The following is a 23,303-nucleotide window of genomic DNA, read 5'->3' as shown; positions in this document are numbered from 1 at the left end:
ATCTGTAAGGCGCGTCTGCATTTGTATGCGATCAGCTTACAAGGTTTGAAGATATATTCATTTGTAAGGCAAGTCGCGATATCGGACGAAATTTAAGTTATTTGACTTTTAAAAAGCAACAAACAAACCCTGAAGGCTATTTGATTTGATTATGTTACAGGTGCGATGCGTGTTGATTAGTATGCGATCAGCTTCCGAGATATAGAGTAGGTGACAATACATCCATTTGTTTAACAGTCGCGATATCGAACAAACTCAAGTTATTCGGCTATTGAAAACAACCCTTAAAGACAATTTGATTTGATTGATTTGCAAATGCGGTGCGTGGTGTTTAGTATGCAATCAGCTTACGAGGTGGAGAGTGGGTGAGTTCATGTGTTTGACCGCGCCAAGTTCTTGTTACTTGGCTGTTGAAAATAGGCATTCGATACTATTAGATTTCTTAACGATTGCCATTAATTAAGCTTAATTTGCTATAGTCAGCGAAAACTAGGCGAATCTTTACGGCGCAGCCCATTATTTTTTCAATCTGTGTACACAACACATAAAAAAATTATTGAGTACATTTCGGAATACCGCAAACGCCTGGTTTTATCCAATATTGAATCTGGTCGCTCGATCGATATCGAGCTACCAGCATATGAGATGAAGAAAGGTTGAACGTGCATTTATCTGTTTGATGGGTAACACGCGAGCTTAAGTATCTACGGCCATGCTATAATTCATAAAATAAGGCAAACAAAAATATCAAGAAACTAAAGGGTGTATTTTAAAATTCCGCAAAGTTTCGTTTTTCGTTCCGCTGCTTCCAATATTTGATTATGAATAGCGGGTTCGATGCGTGCAGGTGATTAGTATGCGATCAGCTTACGAGATGTAGAGTGGGTGAGTGTATATTCATCTGTTTGACAAGTCGCGTTACCGAGCCAAGCTGTAGATCAATCGGCGTGGCGCCGCGGCAGGAACAACCCTGCATTTGTCACCGGACCACCGGCGCCGCCGCTGTATTTATAGCGGGGCGCGATGCCCGCGCATGCGCCCGTGGGCGGTTGTGGCGTTCACTATGAACTTTATTCGGATAACTATTACGTTACGGGCGAAGTCCGCAAAGTGGGCAACGTCGACACTCTCCGTGAAGTTTCGTTTGTAAACCAGCACGGCTACCTTGGCCAGGTTGGCACGGTTATCTTCTGCCGAAGTTTTGTTCACTCTTCAAGAACGGGCACAATTAGAAATAATATCAAATTATCTACTGGCAGGTACTCCTTGTTATTGGTTCAATTTACTGGAAAATGTTGTTGGGAACATCAACTGACTAAAATCAAATGAGGTTGTTCTGTTTAACCCGCTAAATGAACAGAACCTAAAGCTTAACCTCAATGATTTCGAAACCAGGGTAAATGACCGAAACCGGCTTTATGTTACCCGGTTTCCATGCCCACTATCCCACTGCTGGATACCTACAACCTGGAGTGTTATGTTCTTTCGCTGGGAGAGAGAGGCTTGGAAGTTATAAACCCGTTAATCAGCTCCAATTTACGTTGCCGGCCAAACGATTTTTAACACACGTTATGATAATATCTTAATTGGTATCAACGATTCTAAGGGGTCTATTAATTTTTAAGTTTCCGATTATACTTTTGCCGCACTATTAAAAACATGTTTTTTTCTGGACTAATATGTTTCGGCATCATACGATAATCATTCGCAGACTCTACCATAAAATTACATGCTAAGTCTACTCTATCCAGGCAGTATCGCCTTAGTACACACAGCGTATTTTAGTCGTTACATTAGAACACTATTTACTCTAAACCCTTAACTAAACTAAATAACCTCAAACAAACACTTCAGCTATACAACGTTCTTACATATTCGATCCCTTGCAAATCCTCTATTTAAAACACAAAACGTTACTTAAATAGTATTAAGTATTATCATACATATTTACAAAAACTTACAGTACGTAGTCGTTTTACTAAACTAAAATATGAGGTAGACCTCAAAGCTTTTTGTCACGTGTTGTACCTTGATGTGATTAATGTACAAAGTATAAATAAGACGATCGATATAGTGGTTGAATTTGTTGAAGACACGACCTCCTGGTGGTGTTTCTTATGCCTATCTTCGTAGCCTCTCTCATGGTTCTTTGTGTGGTTCTTTGAATGTTTGTGAAAGCACAATCTTGCTAGATTGTTCTGCATCTTTGGGCAGTCGTAGTCCTCGTTGCCGTCGCAATGACATGCCTGCAGGGCGGCAGCTTTGTCCTGCTTCCTGAGAATTTGTATAGAGTTAAGGCACTTGTTGGAGCACTTTCTGCCGCGATACACTGATCTGCACAAATCCTTGTAGTATCTCAAAGCTGTAGCACACTGCGCGTCAGCCAAGCAGATGAGTTGCGAGAGACGACACGAGGCTGTGGCGTTAGCCGCACCTCTTAACACCTGCGGGCGACAGACGTCGATCCTTTGTTTTGCTTCCAGGCAATACTCGTCTTCACATTGACACTGCAACAAAGAGTAGAAAAGTTTAACACTGTACCTACTGCTGTACAATTATAGATAATTTTATAACATTATGTGGCATGGCTGGTACAGCGCATTGATCGTTTGGTTAAGCATCATTCAACTGGTCGAAACCTACTTTCCACCTTTTTTAAGTTTGGTTCAACAATATTTTATGAGTTAACGTATATTTAATTAGATTTAGATTTTTAGCAGTTTTCCGGTTTCAAAGTAATCTTGGAATTCTAAAAAGTCGCTCTTTAACCGGTTTCTAGTGCATGCACTGCTACTCTCCACTAGGTCCGAGATCGAACTCGAGCGGGCAATCAACCGAAACAATGTTCACACTGCTCATTATAGTCGGAAAAATGTAATAGGCCCGTTTTGACATTTGTGCAAGACCATAGAATGTAACTTGGAACGAAACTGAAAGAAACAATAAAATAAAAATCAATTACATACAGTGTTTTAAAAAATACGTAAATTTTTTTGGGACGTTAAATAATATGAAAGAATATATCGCGAGTATTCTTTTTGCGCTTACTTCATAGTAGCATGCAATTTATAATTGTTGCGAAACGTTCCGAAAACAGTTACGTTCTCAGTCTTTTTTTTTTTTTTATACTAGAGCTGTAACCATTTTTTTACTGAATATCGAAATTAAATATTGTGTAGTTATCTTTACTGCAAAGAATGAGCTTGGTTCTCAAAATGGGTTCTAAATAATGAGTCTGAGTTGATGTTTCTGACCAAGCGGCACATGACTGAAGCGTCCCCGCGCGCACTGCGCAGTTTTTCGTTCCTCATCTTGTAAAGTTGACTGTGCGCTCGTTTAAGTTTGATATATATTGTTTACTATTACGTTAACTATGGCTCTTCTATTTTGGACATTAATTTAAACATAGTGATTTGACTCGATTTTTGTGTTTGTTGTTATATAGTACTAACTCTGTTTCAACATGTTGAAAAGTGGACGTATAATCAACAGCCAGTCACGCGTATTGGTTGTGAAGTTAAAGGAATACTTTGAACGAACGAACACTTTACAATACATAATAATATCAATCAAGTACTGATACAAACTTGAATTGATTTATCGTGAGTATCGAGTACAGAGTCTTATGGTTCCATAACTAGTTACGTCGCGATGACAAATGTCAAAACGGGCCTATTACATTTATACGACTATAACCGGGTTATTCGGTTTAGACAGGTATGAAACCTTTCTCAAACTTATAACCTAAAAATTACTATCAAAGAGATACAAATTGTTTTCTTAACCAACAGTGTGGATTTTTAGAAGAATAATGTCGCAGGTTTAGTTTTATGTGGCAGTTGGTATTCAGTACAGCCGTAGCCCGTAAGTTATTAAAGAATTCTAAGAACACGTTAGGAAAATAAGTCTGTGAATATTTCACAACAGAAACTGTTAAAAAGTAGAGTAACATAAAACATAAAGATGTGGGAAGTCGTAAATTCTGCCATACAATAATGACATCGGTATTAACTTTTTACGACGGTAGAATATCCCACCAGCGGATATTTTTATAAAAATATCTCAACTCAGAAGTGATGACTCAATAAAACGTTGCGTGACATTACCGTGAATAAACTGTGATACTAATTAACTACTTAATTGGTCTAGAAGTTACCATTTGAACTGCTTGCTTAGTTTATTTTCACCTAAAAGTGTCTCCATAAGGTTCCAGATTGACCTTTTTTCTGTTGCTACAGTAAAACGTTACGCCATTTGACCTTAAATGACTAACTTAAACTGATAAAAGATGGTTGTTACTGCGTAATACACTAAGAGTTGTGTAAGAAATTTATTATGAATAATATAATACCACCGCGCTTAGTACCCCATTTACTGGTAGTGTTTTTATTTAATACTATATAGGCTTGCGCTTGATAACTAGCACGCCTAATGGAAAGCAATAATGCAGACTAAACTAGGGCGCGTTTGCCTAGAAAAAGTCTATTCACTCTTGCCTGTAATTCAAGGCATTCAAGTTATATGCAGTAGGAAACATCGATGCCGCAAGAGCTTTCCAAACCTTAGGAGTACGTATCAGAAACATAGATGAATAGCCCTGCGTTGCATAATTATGATAGCATTAAATTTTTGTAATCTGCCATATTTGTCTTGATCTATGATATTGGTACCATTTGTTGAATACGTACCTATCTTGAAGCTAAACAAAATAGGCACGTCCAAAAGTAATACTGTCCTTCTCACACTGTAAAGCATAACACTATTTTAAGGCATGTCAATTTAGTATTGCTTTGTGTGCAAGTAAGCGTTAACTTATAAATTCAGATAAAAGACCGACACGCGCATGGCCCACTTGATTTTAATTTTGCATGTGATGTGGCTGTATCTGTTTCGGGCTTTCTTTCATTAAAAACTATGGCAGTGGTTTCCTCAAAAACTATTAGCGTTTCTGTTTCATAGTTTCTCAGAGACAGAACATAATGTACCTCTAATTTAGATTAATACTCTTACTTCTTTAGATGCTCTAAAGCCTGCTGGGTATAATTTCGGTTTTTATTTAGACGTTGTATATATTGTTGACGGCCGATTGGCGCAGTAGGCACCAACCAGCAGGGTCGGTTCTGAGTCCAAGGCCGTGGGTTCGATTCCCACAACTGGATAATATTTGTGTGATGAATATGAATGTTTTCAGTGTCTGGGTGTTTATCTATATATATTAAGTATTTATGTATATTAATCATAAAAAGTATTCATCAGTTATCTTAGTACCCATAACACAAGCTACACTTACTTTGGGACTAGATGGCGATGTGTGTATTGTCGAAGTATATTTTTTTATTTTTTATTATTTATTTATTATTGTGTCGACCCTATAAGCTTGATACTTTCAGCTCGCTATCAATTATTAAAGCTGCGTGTTAACCTAGCTTTAATTAATGTATGAAACCGCACATAATTAGGTATATTTGCCAGCTATATCGGCAGTTAGCCTTCAACTAATTGCTATATTATGTCCTAACAATCATGTTTGATAAACGGCTACAGAACAAGTTCTACGTTCAACCATTTTTTATTGTTAGTGGTAGGTAGAGGTAACATATCAGCATTCGTTCTAGTCAGATTAGCGACAGCGGCAACACGCGGAGCTGTAAAAGGCGTATTTAAATAGACCTTATTATCAACACACTTAGCTATAAATTCCTGTAAACGCGGTGTTGAAGAACTAATTTAAAAAAATGGACGAAACATTTAAGTTATTCGAACATTCGCTATGGAACTAATTAACCTCTTTTGACGGTAACGTTTAATTAAATGCCGATTTATAGTCCTGTGTGTCGATGGTACAGATAAATAAAAAAGTAGCCTCCGTCTTACGCTATATTTTTTGTGGGAAGGCGGTAACTAGTGTTTCCAGATGTCCAAGTTTGCCGGGACGTCCCGATTTCAAGGAAACGTTGACAGCACTTAGCGAAGTAGCGCGACATCGACAACGACGTCTGCGCAAAAAAGTTAAAATTGCAAAACTGCATGTTCGAAATTTTTTGTGCTTTTTCGTTGTATTCGTACCAATATTAAGTATAAATCGGAAAGTGTGTCTGTATTTTTTGTTTTGATCTTGAAGAAAATTAGCGCATTTATAGCTTGCATCTAAGATTACGTTCTCGGGGGATTTGAAAACATGTCCTACTCTCTACTCCTATGCTCGATTCACAGCTAAATCGATCTTTGTATACTTTTAATTACGGAAAAAAAGCTTTCACAAGATTTAAAAAACAATCGTTATTCTATTCTTATTTAACTTTACTGTGTTTGTGCTTTAGTTAGAGTGTCTAGACTAAAGAATCGATAGTGCAAGTATAGAAAAGAGAGACACAGATAATTAATACCCTGGTTTAACTAAGACAATAAACTTATACTACTTAGTCAGTCTGATGCAAGGATGTATATAGTCGCACTAGTAAACTATTCTCTCTGTTCTTTTCCACCAGTAATTTGACGTTCGACAAAAGAAGAAAAATTGCCTAAATTTGCAACCACTATGCATCGCCTAAATCGAATGCCTAATGGTTGAGACGACGTATAAAGAAAAAAAACGTTTCACCAACTCTTAGGTGATAACTATCGGTGAACGGTTGATGTATGTCTAGGAATCTTACTTATTTCGGCATTGTCTTGTTCGTCGTTAGTGAAAACGGGCATAAGTGAATTAATATTAAGAAAGACTTAATGAAATTCATGAAATTTCCGCGTCCCAAATGTTTTTTTAACGAGTTGGCCGTCACGAACGGTGATACATTGCGGCCAAATTTCTCATAGTTAAGATGCCAGTCCCGTTTTTACTGGCAACACACCTGGAAACACTACCGCCAACACCTGCGCAAGAACGCGCGCTGTGGTAGGTCCCGAACAAGACGTCAAATCTCAAGGCTGCGCGGCCGCTTTGCCTTACCTTTCGATACACATTGCCCAACGCACCACCATAATCACACCGTTACAAACGACATAATCAAGTCGACCGGTTTCCCATAATACCAGCGTTTCCCTAAAAAACCGGCCGGAATTAATCTTTACGAAAAGATTTTTGGCCTTAATTATACCTTGCAGTTAAACTTCTGTGAAATAAAACAAAGTTATTCCATTTCCACGCCAGACACCTTAAATAATGAAAATCTTTATTATCAGTTACTACAAACTCTACTCTGTGGTTCAAAAAAATCTTCTTAATGCAGTTATTAAAGCCAATATTTTATGAAAAGATAAATTAAATGGACCGTTGATTATTGACTTGTATTGGACTGTAGGTTTATTTAGTTCCAGTAAAACTTTTATAAGGTTAGTGGTTCAAAAAAATCTTCTTAATGCAGTTATTAAAGCCAATATTTTATGAAAAGATAAATTAAATGGACCGTTGGTTATTGACTTGTATTGGACTGTAGGTTTATTTAGTTCCAGTAAAACTTTTATAAGGTTAGTGGTTCAAAAAAATCTTCTTAATGCAGTTAATAAAGCCAATATTTTATGAAAAGATAAATAAATGGACCGTTGGTTATTGACTTGTATTGGACTGTAGGTTTATTCAGTTCCAGTAAAACTTTTATTATGTTAAAAACAGTAAAACTTTTATTATGTTAAAAACAGTAAAACTTTTATTATGTTGAATGAGTATTCTGTAAGAATTAAGTACATACAGAATACTCATTCTGCTGTTATTGCATGCAGTGCATTGTGTCAAAAACGTGTAAACGCCCTGCAAACGTGTAAACGGTTAATGTTACTAGTTCACAAACTTTTCCCATTTTCCCCATATTTTGGTATAAAAACACGTTATAGCACATTAGAGGTGAAATAATTACTGTCAACTGCTAAACGGAATGAAATAACTAATTGTCTAGCCTGTTCGAGAAATTCTCTTCAATATTTGTCGTGTACACGGAGTCCGTATGTTCTTAATTCTTAGATAAAGATTTATCCTGCAAAGCTTTCAGTCATTCAGTCAATTTCAATGCTGATAAAAAGTGTAGGTCTTTGAACTTGATACATATACTGACAGATATAGGTATACAATATCAGGTAAGTAGGTAAGTAGCTACTCACTTCCCAAATATCTATAATGTTATTATATCTATTTTTATGAAAAAGTTATGTTGCTTCAAAAGCTCAAAAAGTTCTGCACCAATCGGGCAAGTTATGTGCAAGTTCGAAAACGCAAGTACTTAAGTTTTTAGCTTAGGTCTTCTAGTTCACAGAGAAAATGTAATTTTTCTGGACCTATTGACTATTGTTCTCTCCGAAACTTCAACATAAAAACACTAGATAATTACAAAAGGTTTCGGCATTAAAATGGAATTCAGAAGGATTTAGTTTAAAACTTGCTTTTAAATTAAAGTGTACCTACCTATATCCAGAATATTCAAATATATAGAAAGACAATGATTTTCATGCAGCTGTTGTTTTAAAAACAAATTAGTTTTTTAACAGCCAAAGGTCAGTTGGCATTTCATATTGTATATAATTAATAATAAAAATAATGTAGATACCGATTGAAATGATAATGGACAGAGCTTCTTTTTATTTCACTAGAAGTAAGACCTTCTGCAATTTCACCTGCCGGTAAATGATGATGCAGTCTGAGATGGTAACATGCTAAACTGTGAGTAGTTTATAAGTTATATTAAACCTACACCCGTAGTCGGTTTGTATGCGACATCGTATCGGAACGCTAAATTAACGAGGGTAGAGCGGTAACTAGACTACTTTTACGCGTTTGGTTGCTTGTAAGAAATCGCTATGTAGCGATAAGGCCACAAAACTGTACCCTCTTGCTCTTTATGTTTAAATTCAAATTCAAATCTTTATTTGCGTGATTGCAGGTTAACAAATTTGGTCTTATAATAAAACATAACAAGTTACGTGCTACGATCTGCCATTTTAATAACACCTTATATATAAAATTATTTTTCCAATTTATACAAAATGTCAGAAAATTAAGGTATCAAAAATTGTGAAATTAAATTACAATGTCAACTTAAAATTAAATAATGTAAAGCAAACCAAAATATAAACCTAGAAATACAATAATTTAAGCCTTTGATTTTAGATATTCGTCTACTGAATAAAATTGATGAAGCATGAGCCATTCAATAATTTTAATCTTAAATTTAAGCAGAGGTATGTCAATTAAAGTATTTGCTAATTTGTTATAAATTGTTATTGCCATACAATAAACATTTCTTTTATATAAAGTGAAGTTTATATCTCTGTAGCTTTTTTTTTTGGTTCATTGGTTTCATTACATTAAAGTTTATTCAGCCATTCATTCAGTCGTTCAACTAGCCACGGCCGAAGCCTTCCGTCAGACCAGACCAGAAAAATTCAGAAATTATAAATTCTGAAATGCCCCTGCCGAGGATCAACCCGGGTTCTTCCACTAGAAAGACTTGGGAGTCTTCTTACTACTAAAGTAACCGATATAGCCCAACGCGTTGCAAAGCTAAAGGGGCAAGGGTCGGGGCACATGGACAGAAAACTGTTGTGGTCCCCAGGTGCTGGTCGAGCGACCCCGCCCTGGAAAGCGCAGTGTTGGTAGACCCCCACTTGGTAGACAAACGACATAGAGAAAGTTACAGGAATTTACTGGACATTTGCGTCACATGACCACTGAGTGTGGAAGTTCCAACCAAAGACCTATGTCGATCCATCAGTCGACGTTTATTTTTAAAAATGATGTTACCTCCAATTTACATCACATATAACTTATTTTATATTACTTTAAATAATGCAATTCTCAGAAATACCAAAATATATCTCGCAGCTAAGGTAAAGGGAATTTACCTAGAGCTCAAAGTGTATCGACACGAGAGGTCGTCAACCGCGACCCCAAGCAATGATGGCGATGCGTCGCGTCCGACAAATCTGACGTCTAAATTAGATTTTATTGCATAGCGTCTGCACCAAACCGCACCACCTTAAAAAGACCTCCCATGCCCGACATGTAACTACATCCATAATACAAAATTAAATAAACTGCTTCGAACTGCAGCTCATCATAATTTGGTCGCTTCCGTCAATTGAGAAAGACGCTGTAAACAAGTGTTGATGAAAAGTTATTGTAGCAAATACGACCTTTGCCACGATTTATAAACACGAATGAGATTCACTTTAGTTATGAACAGGTTCAAAAGATTTTAAAGAGAAGAAGCCGGGAAGAAACATATTAGGTGTCTCCATTTGAGTAGGTTTTAGGATTTCTGTAAAAAAATCCTCAGTACCAGCATGGAGTAAGAAAATGGTTGCTATTCAACCCCGAGCTTAGAGCATCTTAACTTTCAGTCCCAGATATATTGTTATAATTGATAAATTATATGCTAAGCTTTAATTAATGCTTCTATGAGAAATAAGGCCTATACTCTGCAGTAGATAATGGTGTTTTTATCTCATTCATGTAAAGTTTAACTTACATTCATGAGCTCTTTCCCCTCTTCAGTGGACGTGAGTGCAATCAACGCGTGACCGCACTCGTTGGGGCACGCCTTGATGGGTTTCGTGAGCACTTCGTTGCAAAGGTACATGTAGTTGGTGAGGGCGGCCCCGCAGCCAGTTCTGTACGCACAGCGCATGCGTGCTTCCTCGCAAGGTGTTCCTCCTGCGCCTACGCATGCCGTCAGACACACTACTGCCAGTAACCACCACATCACCTGGAGACAAAACAAAAACTTTAATAATTATTAAGAATTTTATTTATCTTATAAGAATATATATTTCATCGGTAACTATTGACCTGTTGCACTATCCAAACTTGATTATTGAGGTAGTTTAAAGCATAAAGACCGCCTTGTGCATTTTTGTACTATCTTGTTCAATTAAACTATTTATTTAATATTTTGTTTTCTCTGTCTGTAATAATTTATGCAATAAAGACTACATACAAAATTAAATAAACTGCTATAAGTCTACCTATAAGTATATGTCTAAAAGTATATGTCTACCTATCTAACTACCTTATATTACCTATAATTATTAACAAGTTGTATTCTTAAAAGGACAAACAATTTAAAAAGTTCTCGTTAGCTAGTTTTTATATAGTATACTTTCAAAAGAAAAGTCGAGGGCACCGGAGAACGCGGATGAAGCGGAAGATCGCCCTCGATGGAAAAAGGGAGGACTAAAGGTAGCCGTTCCGTTACATTGGTGTATTTGGAAGTCGAGCTGTCATCGAAAACTGACAAGAAGTTGTATAGAAGCAGGCGTTACTTTGCGGAAATCCATGATATATTATCAAAATTAAGCTTAATTTGCTATACTCCGCGAAAAGCAGGAGAATCTTAACAATTATTCATTGTAAAGTCAACATCTCCTGATGATGCTCCGGTTTCGGAGCGAAACGTGCGTAGAGGGTGTATTGCCGAGGATCTGTGTGGTGTGGAGTATAAGGATTGAAGAAATTATAAATTACACCACACAGATTCTCCTGCTTTTCGCGGAGTATAGCAAATTAAGCTTAATTTTGATAATATGACAAGAAGTTGATATGTTTAGTTAGAGTAGTGTGATTATTAATATCTTTATAATCACACTACTCTAACTAAACATATTAAATCTAACTAAAAATTAAAACGATTTGCCAATTTCAATGAGAAAAATACCAATACAATTTACGATACAAATTGTAATAAAATAATAATAACAAATAAATATACTACGACAATACACACAATAAACACATCGCTATCTAGCCCCAAAGCGTAGCTTGTGTTATTGGCACTAAGATGACTGATGAATACTTTTATGAATAAAATACATAAATACTTATAATATACATTTAAACACCCAGACACTGAAAAACATTCATGTTCATCACACAAACATTTTCCAGTTGTAGGAATCGAACCTACGGCCTTCGACTCTGAAAGCAGGTTCGCTGCCCACTGCGCCAGTCAACCGACGACACCCGGTTTATTAATGTTATTTACAAAACTAAAAGACAAGAGCCTTAATAAAAACTTCCCACCAAATTGTAAAGAAGTACCATTTTAACATTTTAAAATGCTTGTGTAAGAATATTGAATTCAGACGAAATAGAACGTCCGTCTCGTTTTTTTGTTTAAAAAAAGAAATACGGTCATTTGAGAAAAGAACAGCCTAACATTATGTTTTTGAACTGGACAGATTCAACAGGATTAATACCCACTCCAAAATGAGATAAGCTAAATGCAATGCATAAAGTACACTTGATATGGTAAAACCTCTCATTTAGAATCCAGTTTTATTCTTATAGCCTCTTGACTTGAGTGTATTACAAAGCTATATGTTGGAGAAATTATACTAAATGCATTAAATTATGAATGACTTCTGACACGAACTAGAAAAAAATCTAATGATTTTAACTCTTTTTTTTCTACATCATGAGGCCTCGACATTCATCTATTATTTATATCTTACTCTATAAGTTTAAGGTTACCATATCTTGGAAATATCACCGAAGTACACCAAGTTCAGAACCATACGGACTGTTATAGTTGGTGAGAATCTTGGCGGGTAATGAGATGATGTTCATTGAATAGATCTTAATAAATAATAACTAAGACCAATCTCGATCTCGTCAGATTTCGAAAAGAAAATACGGCATTAAAATCTGTCCATTCGTTTGAGATTTTAGATGGCACATAGAGTCACACGGTTAATAAGCGGCGATTTGAATCTGGGATTGAAAATGAGGGAAACTTACCTAATTATTTACATTCCTATGCATTAAACATTTGCTAATTTATATGATAAGATCAGTGATTCTGTGCCATGATAAATATCTTAATATTCTAATTTACAGTTTAACTTATCCGGCGAGTTGAGCAATCTTAGTTAAACATGTTTAATTCTAGCTGGTTTCACCAGCTTATATGAGAACACTCGCTGTTTTCCGCTACTTTGTTCAAGTTTATTGGGTTTTAGAGTTGAAATTCGCTTCAGCTAGCTGAAGCATTCTGTTGGACTCTGCGACTTCGGCTTTTGGCAGAACGTTTGTAAAATAAAAACCAGTACAGGATTTGCTACTCTAAACAAACGGACATAGGCCCCTGTTTGCTTTGACAGTATAGAGTTTGATATGCAAAAACGTCTCCTCGATTGCGAGCGAGCAAACTAGGGGCAACTCACTTTGCTATGTTGATACATCTTTTTAGTCTTACTGTGGATCTCCTAATTTCTGTCTTTTCATTGATATTTTTAATGTTAATACAAAAATAATAGTGTACAATATCGTGAGTAAGCATGTAATTATAAAATTAAATTATTCAATCAGGTCGTAACTCTCGAGTGATCTTAATGGCGAAGTACCCCCTCGGCAGCCCGTATGGTAAACAAACAGAATCGCGTCACGTACTCGCCACACTCGCTACTAACTTACACGTTCACCGGAACGCTCTAGGGTTATCACTTGCTTGAATATTATTTTGGAACACAAAATGCTCATTTAGGTAGCGTGTAGCATCGCTCTATTACAAAATCATTACCTTTACCTGGCTACCTTAAAGAGTAATTATACTTTTAAGAAAACTAGCGACTACCAAAATTAAGCCTTTGTAATTTTTTTAGTACTTAGTTTATCAAATTAAAAAAATAGATAAATTGAGTGAATTGTTCTTTAACCATCTTTCTGTCCATCTTGTCCATCGACACGACTATCACAGTACCATTTAAATCCGAAATGTAAATTTCAAATATAGGAATGAACAAAAAACATTTGAGGAAACCATCGTAATAATAATATGTAATCAATTATAACTGTTTTAATGAATTAACATACTAAGACTCAATTTATATTTCTTAAAGAACAAACGGCAAATTTAAAAAAGTAATAGTTAAAACTACGAGATCAATCTCGTAGTTTTCACTATAATTACTCAAATAAAAAGGTTAAATCAAATTCTATTCTAAACAATATTTTGTACAGCCCTACCAGGTAAAGATGCACAGGGTCGTCGTCCGTCCAAGAGCCCAATGGCAAAAGAAAACAAAGTGACAACTTAAGTTGTCCACCTCGCCTCCACTCCAAGTGTTACATTACAATAACAATTGGTACCTGGCGCAGGTGCCACCAACGACTCTATTACAAATGAATAAGGGCTAGAATGTTATAATATTCGTCCTTTTGTTGTCCACAGTAGCTCGAGATAAGCGTACGCGCCTCTTCTGTTTGTTAATTAAATGGTATTTTAAGTTTATATTGAAATGTCTCAATGGAACTTAGTGTAACTCACCTAATGAAAAATTAAATTATATGAGAGCCATACCTGCCTACCTAGAATGATACCAATAATACTAGACTGAATTTCCGGCAAGCAAGACAGCCGGGCTAATTCCTGCGTAAAAATGAGACCGCCCTTCAGTCAGTATTATCATCATAATCTTGCAAGATTACTCACATACTAATAATAAAATAACAGCATAATTTGCTTTCAAGCTTATGTGAATCAAAGAGTTTGCGTACGTACCTAGTTGCAAGTTTCAACTGATAAAGTTAGAGGTGATCGAGTGTTAATTAATAAGTTAATTTATCTTTTAGTACTACCTATATCTATTATTCTAAAAGTCGAATATGTTATTTTTTTAGAACTTTTCATGAGATAGACGCTAGTGTTAGTTAATCTGGCAAATACATAAATCTTAATAACCTATTGAGATTTCTATGAGCAAATAGCATAGGTGCCTTGTGCTTGTCAATTGATATTGCAAACAAATCTAATAATTATCTAGATTGGGGGTGTTGCTGTAATAGCACTATTTTAGGCTAGTTTTATTTAGAAATTTATTATATACAACAACAGAATGTGAACCATTATGTACAACAGAATTTGAACCATTATAAAGTTAGAGATAACTACGCTTGCGCCGATCTGACATTTGATATTATAAGTTGATTTAATGTTTCAATAATATTATAATTGAAGAATTCGAGTGGGTGGGTACCTACATTTCTTTCACGGTTTATTAATAATCGTGACTTGCATCTTACATGCGTGGTAGGTTGAAACTTCGGAGAAGAGGTTGTCGTGAGGCACGAAAGAAAGATAGGGTGTTGAAAACTATTCGGCTCCAAACATGGGTACTTGTAATTATGTATCTAAATCGAGATCTGGGAAATGTCACTGCAACATTTCCACTTACCTCCTCAAATGGACTGTTAGCACGTGGGTGTGCAAAGCACTAATAAAAATTGCCTGCACTAAGTCAATATACCTTACTTACGGTGTGTCTCTTTTAAGTAGCACTTTCCTAAATGGCAAGAAATATAGAATGTTGAAGATTGTTTGGTTCATTTAACGTTATATTAGGTTAACGGTTGTCCTAAAGTATCGGAATCTGTGGCGGACACTAATGATTTACCAATGAAACTATTTTGGTTCATGTCTGAGACTTTTCACAATAATTTATTCCTGTTTGCCTTTTCATTACCAAGTCAACATCTGGGGCACTAGACTTCATAATTCATGCTGCCGGTACTTGGTATCTTGTAGAGATTCCTGCAGTCTACGGTCTTAGGCCGCTTGCTTCCATTGGCTTCCTGCAACTCGAATAATATCGTCGACCCAGTGGAGGAAAGTAGTTCCAAGTAGTTTAAACACGGTTTTCTGTGACCTAAATGCATATCCATGAAGATATTTGATAAGCTTGCTCAGTGACTCAGAGCTTTCTTCTTTTTGGTGACCATCTTTCGGTCATTAATACTTTTTAGTTATTACCACTAAATTGATAGTTTTATTTCCTTTTTTCGTTTTCCTTTTAAGCGGCATTCGAGAAGAGACCCGAAACTAAGACGTTCGTCACTTTAGTACCTATTTACTGTAGTAGCACAATGAAATAAAAGTGGCCCTTAGAACACTTTACAAACAAGCCCGTCTCGAGCATGACGAGATCATCAGTGACGCAAACCCATAAATTTGTTCCCAAACAAAAATAACTCAAAATCACAAAACATAAATATTAATAATAATTCCTTTATTGAAGCAAATGCTCATAGTAGCAGTTCAATAAAAACAATTATGTACAGCGATGAAATTGGATGTAACATGGGCTTATATCTTAACTCTCAGTTGAATGGACACACAGTTTTGAACTACTGTTTACCCAACTCAAATTTAAAAGCTATTGTAGCTGCAATTTGTAGAAATAGGAATATGTTTGACTGTAAAACTAATTTAATTATCATAATGGGAAATAGAGGGAATGTTAACAAACCTGAGCTGATTAAACTTATTGATTCTTTAAATACATTAAATGTAAATAGTATTGTATTATACACATTTCCTTATTTTCATAACTTGCCACACCAAGAAAATACTATTAGGTATAATTTAAATATGACTTTGTACAATTTATGTACATATAATAAGAAATTTCATGTTATAGACTTTAGCAAATGTGCTAATCCTACTTATAATTTGTACCGAGATAGATATTACCTATCACACTATTTTAAACAACAGATAGCTGTTTCGCTATCTTATTTTTTTACCATAACAGCCAAGAACTTGGCTAAACCAGCTGCTTTTATTGAGCAGTGTAATAGTTTTGACATGAAAACCTTGGAAATTATTCCAAGTCATTTTAGTTTAAACTAGTTAAGGAGACAACAGAGGCTTTCTCTTGCTTAGAAAAGCAGACAACTGAGTCCCCCTCAGGCATATATGAAAAAAATTATAGTAAGGGGTCGCACAATGTACTATTAAACCAAAAATATAATCAAAAATCTAATTCTAATTATATCAACTTGGTTCACCAAAATATTCAATGTATTAGAGGAAAAGACTTAGAGATTGAATTATTTTTAAATGATTTTAACATTAGTATTTTATGTATAACTGAGCACTGGTTGAAAACCCATGAATATTTGTTTAATTTTGGTAACCACCAGGTTGGTAGTTCGTTCACCAGGGTTACAGCGATTCATGGAGGCTCTTTAATTTTATTAAATAAAAATTTAAAATTTAAAAACAGAAACGATATTGTTAGCCTTTCTGTTGAACGGACAATAGAGCTAGCCTCGGTTGAACTAGAGCAATTTATAATTGTTACTGTTTATAGGCCACCCTTGTCAAACTTTGAACTTTTTGAAAAGGTAATGGATGAAGTGTTATTTAAAATATCAAAGTGTAATAAAAAGTTAATAATATGCGGAGATTTTAATGTAAACATTTTAGAAAATAACTCTTTAAGTATCAAGTTATTGAATTTATTTAAAACTTACAATCTATCAAATATGTTCATGGAGCCCACAAGAATAACTGCTACTAGCGCCACCTGTTTGGATAACATCTTTACAAATATAATTCCTATAAGCAAAAATATTATTAGTAAATTAGACTCTGATCATTGTGGTCAAATTATTCAATTTGAAAATGTGAAGAAAAATGTTTCTAAACGTAAAATAACATTTGTTCCTGTAACATCCAACCGCATAGAGAAAATGAGATATAGCCTAGTAAATGACCTCCCATTCCTACCCTCAGGGGCGACTCCAAATGCAATGTACAGCTCCTTTTTCAATACCTTTAATAGACTATTTCATTCTATATTTACTAGTAAGTCGGTTGTGATTACTGATACATTAAATTTTAGTGAGTGGGCGACAGTTGAACTTCATAAAAATAGGCAAAAGCTGTACGAATTGTATGCTGAACGTCAATTTAACACTGGTGATAAGTTTGGGGATTATGTTAAATTGTTCTCCAAGAATTTTAAACGCGCTTGCCACTTAGAAAAGACGCGATACATCAAAAATAAAATTAAAAATAGCAGCAATGCAATCAAAACTACTTGGAACATAATTAATGAGGAGACGGGAAGAGTAACACCACGAAATATTAATTTTAAACTTAATGTAGATAATAAAGCCTTAACAACAGATTTCGAGGTGGCTACTGCTTTTGAAACCTTCTTTACCAACATTCCCGTCTCCACAACAGAATCATTAAACTCTTCACCAGATATGGCTCTCTCTCTATTAAAGGAAAATGTGCCTGAGTGTAACCATTCTTTTAAATTCACGCATGTTAGTGGCTCTGACGTTATTAAAGCCTTTAAATTATTAATTAATAAAAAAACAAATGATCTGTGGGGCATTTCCGTAAACGTTGTCAAATCATTAATTGATATTGTTGCACCCGATTTAGCCTTAATATTTAATAATTGTATAGATTGTGGTGTGTTTCCTGACTTAATGAAACTTAGTAAAATAGTTCCATTGTTTAAATCGGGTAGTACTTCTGACCCCACTAACTTTAGACCAGTATCCGTACTACCCACTTTCAGTAAAATCTTTGAAAAACTCATTTTAAATCAATTACTTTACCATTTTCATAAGTATAATTTACTTCATATTAAGCAATTTGGTTTCACACGGGGTCGCTCAACAATCGACGCAGGTGTTGAGCTAATACAAAACATATTTGAAGCCTGGGAGGAGTCACGTGATGCACTTGGTGTGTTCTGTGACTTATCTAAGGCGTTTGATTGTGTTCAACACGAAACGTTAGTTAGGAAACTACACCACTATGGAATTCAGGGTGTAGCTCTAGACTTAATGAGTAACTATCTACGCGATAGAATTCAGAAAGTCGACGTGAATGGAAAACGGTCTAATGGATCAGTTATGAAAATAGGTGTCCCACAGGGGTCTATATTAGGACCATTTCTGTTCCTTATTTACATTAATGACCTTCCTTACCTTGCCAAGGATAAACACGGGATAGTTCTGTTTGCCGATGATACATCACTGACTTTTAAAATAAATCGACGTGAACTAGCTTTTGACGACGTAAACAACTCTCTCGCTAAAGTGGTACAGTGGTTTAATGTTAAACACGTGAAAACCACTGTACTACTTAATAATGAGGAACTGAAACTGGAGGATACGACAGTTTTTCTAGGAATAACGTTAGATTCTAAACTTCAATGGGGCCCTCATGTAAATAATTTATCGAACAGGCTTAGTTCTGCTGCCTATGCGGTAAAGAAGATACGCCATATGACCGACGTAGAAACTGCTAGACTGGTATATTTTAGTTACTTTCACAGCATTATGTCATATGGAATTTTACTTTGGGGTAATGCTGCTGATATTAGCACTATTTTCGTGCTGCAGAAGAGGGCTGTTCGTTCTATCTACAAAATGGGTCCGAGAGAGTCATTGAGAGATAAATTTAAAGATTTTAAAATAATGACAGTGTATAGTCAGTACATATTTGAAAATTTAATGTACGTCCATAAAAACATTTCTAAATTTAAGAAAAAATGTGACTGCAATAATTTAAACATTAGAAGTAAGAATAAACTTACAGTGCAATATACTAGGTTACATAAAATTCATAATTCGTTTAAAGGAAATTGCATACAATTCTACAATAAACTACCAATTGACATCTTGGAGATGTCTCTTAAAAAGTTCAAAGTTTGTATTAAACGTAAGCTTATAGAAAAGTCCTATTATAGTATAAAGGACTACGTAAACGATAAAAAAGCTTGGGTGTAAATTATTGCTCTAACCAGGTTGCTCTTCTAATAATTTAAAATTACATTGTGAGATGGAAAAAAAAAAAACACCCGGCTAAGTTTGTTGTGGGCTTCTTCTTAGACCGGGACGCGTTTGGAACCCTCGTAGCTTTAGTTTTAAGTTTACGAATGTGGTTATCGCCATCATCTCACTACCGTGTAATTCTTATGTACGCATCAAAAGTGCCACCTGTGGGCCTACTTGAATAAAGATATTTTTGACTTTGACTTTGAATAGCGCTGAAAAACTTGTCACCTCAAAAATGTCGTGGACCTATTTCTTGAGAATAAAACTCTTGCAGGTAACTTTATCTAAAGAATCCCACTAAATAATGAGCAGAAATGGAAACCCGTGTTACACGGCATGCGCACAGCGTAGTGCTAAACAGTAAGTCAAACAAGCGTGTTCCCGCGCGCATCATTATGCCGTGTCGTTAAGCGACAACTGATTGAGCAAACATAACAATGTCAGGTAGTGCCGTGGACCGTGGTCGAGCATCCTAGGAATCTAAGACGAGATAAACCAAGAGATTGACAATATCTTGACAACTTAGTGAAGCCATTTATTTGAAGGAGCAGAAATCAGCAATGCATGCTAGAATTTCTGATGGTTGCGGTGGATTCGCGGTGCCTCTGCACGTCTCCAGAAAGCAAGCCAAAGGCAAATAAATATGCTCAAAGAATACTCTCTTAATTTTTCAAATTTTATAACAACATTTTTTAAACTATCCTGCAACATATTCTTCTTTGCAGGGATACAAAGTATCCTATAACCGCTTTTATAAGTGCCTCTCATCACGGCAATAAGATTCATCATATACCCACCCTCAAAAGGTCATATTAAAAAAAAAGTTGTACACATTTTTTATTTTTTACCTTAAATATAATAATTTAAGTGTCTTTAACGTGCCACATAATTTTGAACCACCGCATACCGCTGCATTACCGACTTTTTCCAATTTATTTCATTTGGACTCTGATCAAAACAGAAATAAAATCGGTAGGTAAATTTGGATGCTTAGCATTACAGAACATAAAATGATTACATCGATTTACGATACGCCTGAGCAGTAAATTGATCTTTTTATGTTTAGAAAGTTGAAATGTAACACTTTTTTCTTGTTATCTAGTATAGTTAAAAGTGATTCCAGTATTTTCGTAATCTACTATGCCAGCAAGTATAAACGATAAGTAAACGATAAAATCTATAATGCTATTAGACCTAGAGCATCTAATTATACTCGTCATTACCAGCTGACTGCAAAGCACGGGTGAAAATGAGAAGAGGTCGTAGTCCTCCAGGCTGGCCAAGTGCGGATTGGCTGACTTCACACGACTTTGAGAACATTACGGAGAACTCTCAGGCATGCTGGCCTCATGATTTTTTCCTTAACCGTTGAAGCAAGTAGTATTTAATTTAATTAAAAATGAACGTAACTTTGAAAGTACACTATATAATGGCACATTGTACATCTGCACAATAAGTCTTAATAAGTGGGGAACTAGAATGGCAACCTAGCACCTGTAACCAGCGTTGGTTGGCCCCCAACGAGGTGGATAAACGACATCAAGCTGTGGGAGCCGCTATGGAAGCAAGCGGCCCAGGACCGTGGATTTTGAAACTCCCTACAAAAGACCTATAATCCAGCAGTGGACGACAATCGGTTGAAGTCATGATGGATTATAGGAGCTATCCTAATGAGAATGATATTGTAGCCTCTGATCTTTTTGAACGTACCTACTGATCTACTCGCTAGTTCCATTCAGGGTGGTCATTTTCGAGACTACCCAGATTCATATAACATTAAATAAAAACAATTCAAATATAGCGTCTCCAACTAGAGAAATAAATAAAACATGCGAGCACATAATGTAACACAATTTACCTAATGAATTAACATCTTGCCTTGGGCACAGAATAAACTCTATTTAATGCAAGGCCTTGCTTTTGTTTTCCTAGCGATTACTTGTTTAACGTACACAATACGTATATTTCAAACAATATGTTTGTTTGGCATACAATGGTTTTAAATGGGTAAGTATTAGGTAGGTACATTTATTCAGATTGTATAGCAGATGTTCATGGCTGTGCGGTTTATATCAGAGGTGATAGAGGTACTTTTTTAAATTTGACAGTTAGGGTTAAGTTCTATTTATATCTAGTTGCGACTGTATGTGGGGAAAACCGATGGAGAAAACCTAATATATGATTTGAATATATATTTCAGATTTTATATTAATAGCGTGCAAACGAGTAAGCAATAAAACTTATTAGTGACAGAGCATCTTCAGGAGATGTTGACCGTACAACACATTAAATATAAAAGTATATAGTAGTCATAGACAAAAAAGTTAAGGATATTTTTTTGAGTGAGGCAAAAACAATGCAGTAAAGATTTTAAAAATGTGATAAATCTAGTGTATACAACATTGCAATCTCCTTTATACAACCGCCGATAACGCGACCTAAATAAATTAAGTCGAATCACGTTCAGATAACGAAGAACACTGCTAAAATGATAATGAATTAACACAAAGCCGCTAATTGCTTCAATACCTATTCCATTGATTAAATATTTAACCTTAGAGAGATAGTCTACACAAAATTGACGCATCAGCAATCGAAATTTTTCATCATTCATTAATTTCAACGATTGTTTACATTCGTTTTCTAAATGTGCAAAAAATGTGAAGGTATAACATTGAAGGCTCGTGCTCTTTCAATTAGTCAATTGAAAGAGCAGATTCAACGACTATCGCTGAATAGTAGATTGTAGAAAATGGTCATTTCAAAGGTTTCAAGAATTTTATCTTCATAGAAACAAAACGCGTATAAAGACTTGTTTGAAATAAGTAAAAAGTTCTTAGCGGTATTTACTGTAGCTAATTCTGACTACTTTTCAAAGTTTAATTTTCACTTAATGTAGCTTGAATATCTTTTTACATAAAATTCTGGTTAACAAGTTATCGCAATACTTCCCTTCCTAAGCTTGCTTGACCGATTCAATTTAATGTTCTTTTTTGTACTGGTTATTTGGGGATGATTCCTAACTGTAAATGGAGCCGATGGATAAATTGGTGGTGGTGTTGTAAAGATCATCTACATACAAGGTCAGCCAATATTTTTTCTTGAATAAACACTTCAATTTTATTAATTTGTATGGATTATTAAAGTATCTGAAACAACATAATTTGGTCATTTGCTCTATGAATTGTTCAATTTATTACAATATCTAGTTGGCACCCAATAAAACATTGACCTAAAGATATCTATTAGAAAATTACGCAAGAGCAACACATTGTAATTACACGAAAGCAGGCACTTGAGATACGCTATCGCTGTTGATAAAGTTTATAATTCGTCGTTGATAGACTCACACCGCCTGAGTTGTTAGCTACAAAAATGTTGCTAGAAGACTCATGGCTGACCTAGTAAATAAAAAAACAATTAAGTTTAGAGAATGAACCCAAGGTTGCTTGTCTATTTATATTCTACAAGAAATAACAAGAGTTAATTGAAGAAGTAAGTAGTTGGTCTAGGTCTCTCCACCTTTTTACATTTCGCTTCCTTGTTTCTAAAACGAAACGCTATTCTATCTAGAATGCCCTTACGGCTTCTTCCTTTGCTTTAACGGTGAAGGATTAAAACGTAAGGAAACTTGCACACCTGATAGTTCGATACAATGTTCTCAAAGGCGTGTAAAGTGCACTGATCTCCACTAGGCGTGGTAGACTACTTCTCATTCTGAGAGGAGACTAGT

At 35.4% G+C, this 23,303-nt stretch overlaps 1 protein-coding gene across 1 annotated transcript in view; it reads right to left on the bottom strand.

The window, feature by feature from the left end:
• Window positions 1-784: 784 nt before the first annotated feature.
• The window catches only part of LOC120633195 (growth arrest-specific protein 1-like), a 32,357-nt gene continuing 9,838 nt past the window's right edge, over window positions 785-23,303 (bottom strand). The window contains exons 2-3 of the mRNA XM_039903334.1: window positions 10,458-10,694; window positions 785-2,507 (exon numbers count right to left, since the gene is read on the bottom strand). Coding sequence (XP_039759268.1) covers window positions 2,016-2,507; window positions 10,458-10,691 — 726 coding nt within the window. The 5' untranslated portion in view covers window positions 10,692-10,694 and the 3' untranslated portion in view covers window positions 785-2,015. The remainder of the gene's footprint in view (window positions 2,508-10,457; window positions 10,695-23,303) is intronic.

This window comes from Pararge aegeria, chromosome 21 (genome assembly GCF_905163445.1).
Source record: "Pararge aegeria chromosome 21, ilParAegt1.1, whole genome shotgun sequence".
Classification (NCBI taxonomy): Eukaryota; Metazoa; Arthropoda; class Insecta; order Lepidoptera; family Nymphalidae; genus Pararge; species Pararge aegeria.
The sequence above is the reverse complement of the archived record's forward strand: the minus strand, read 5'-3'. Positions and strand labels throughout refer to the sequence as shown.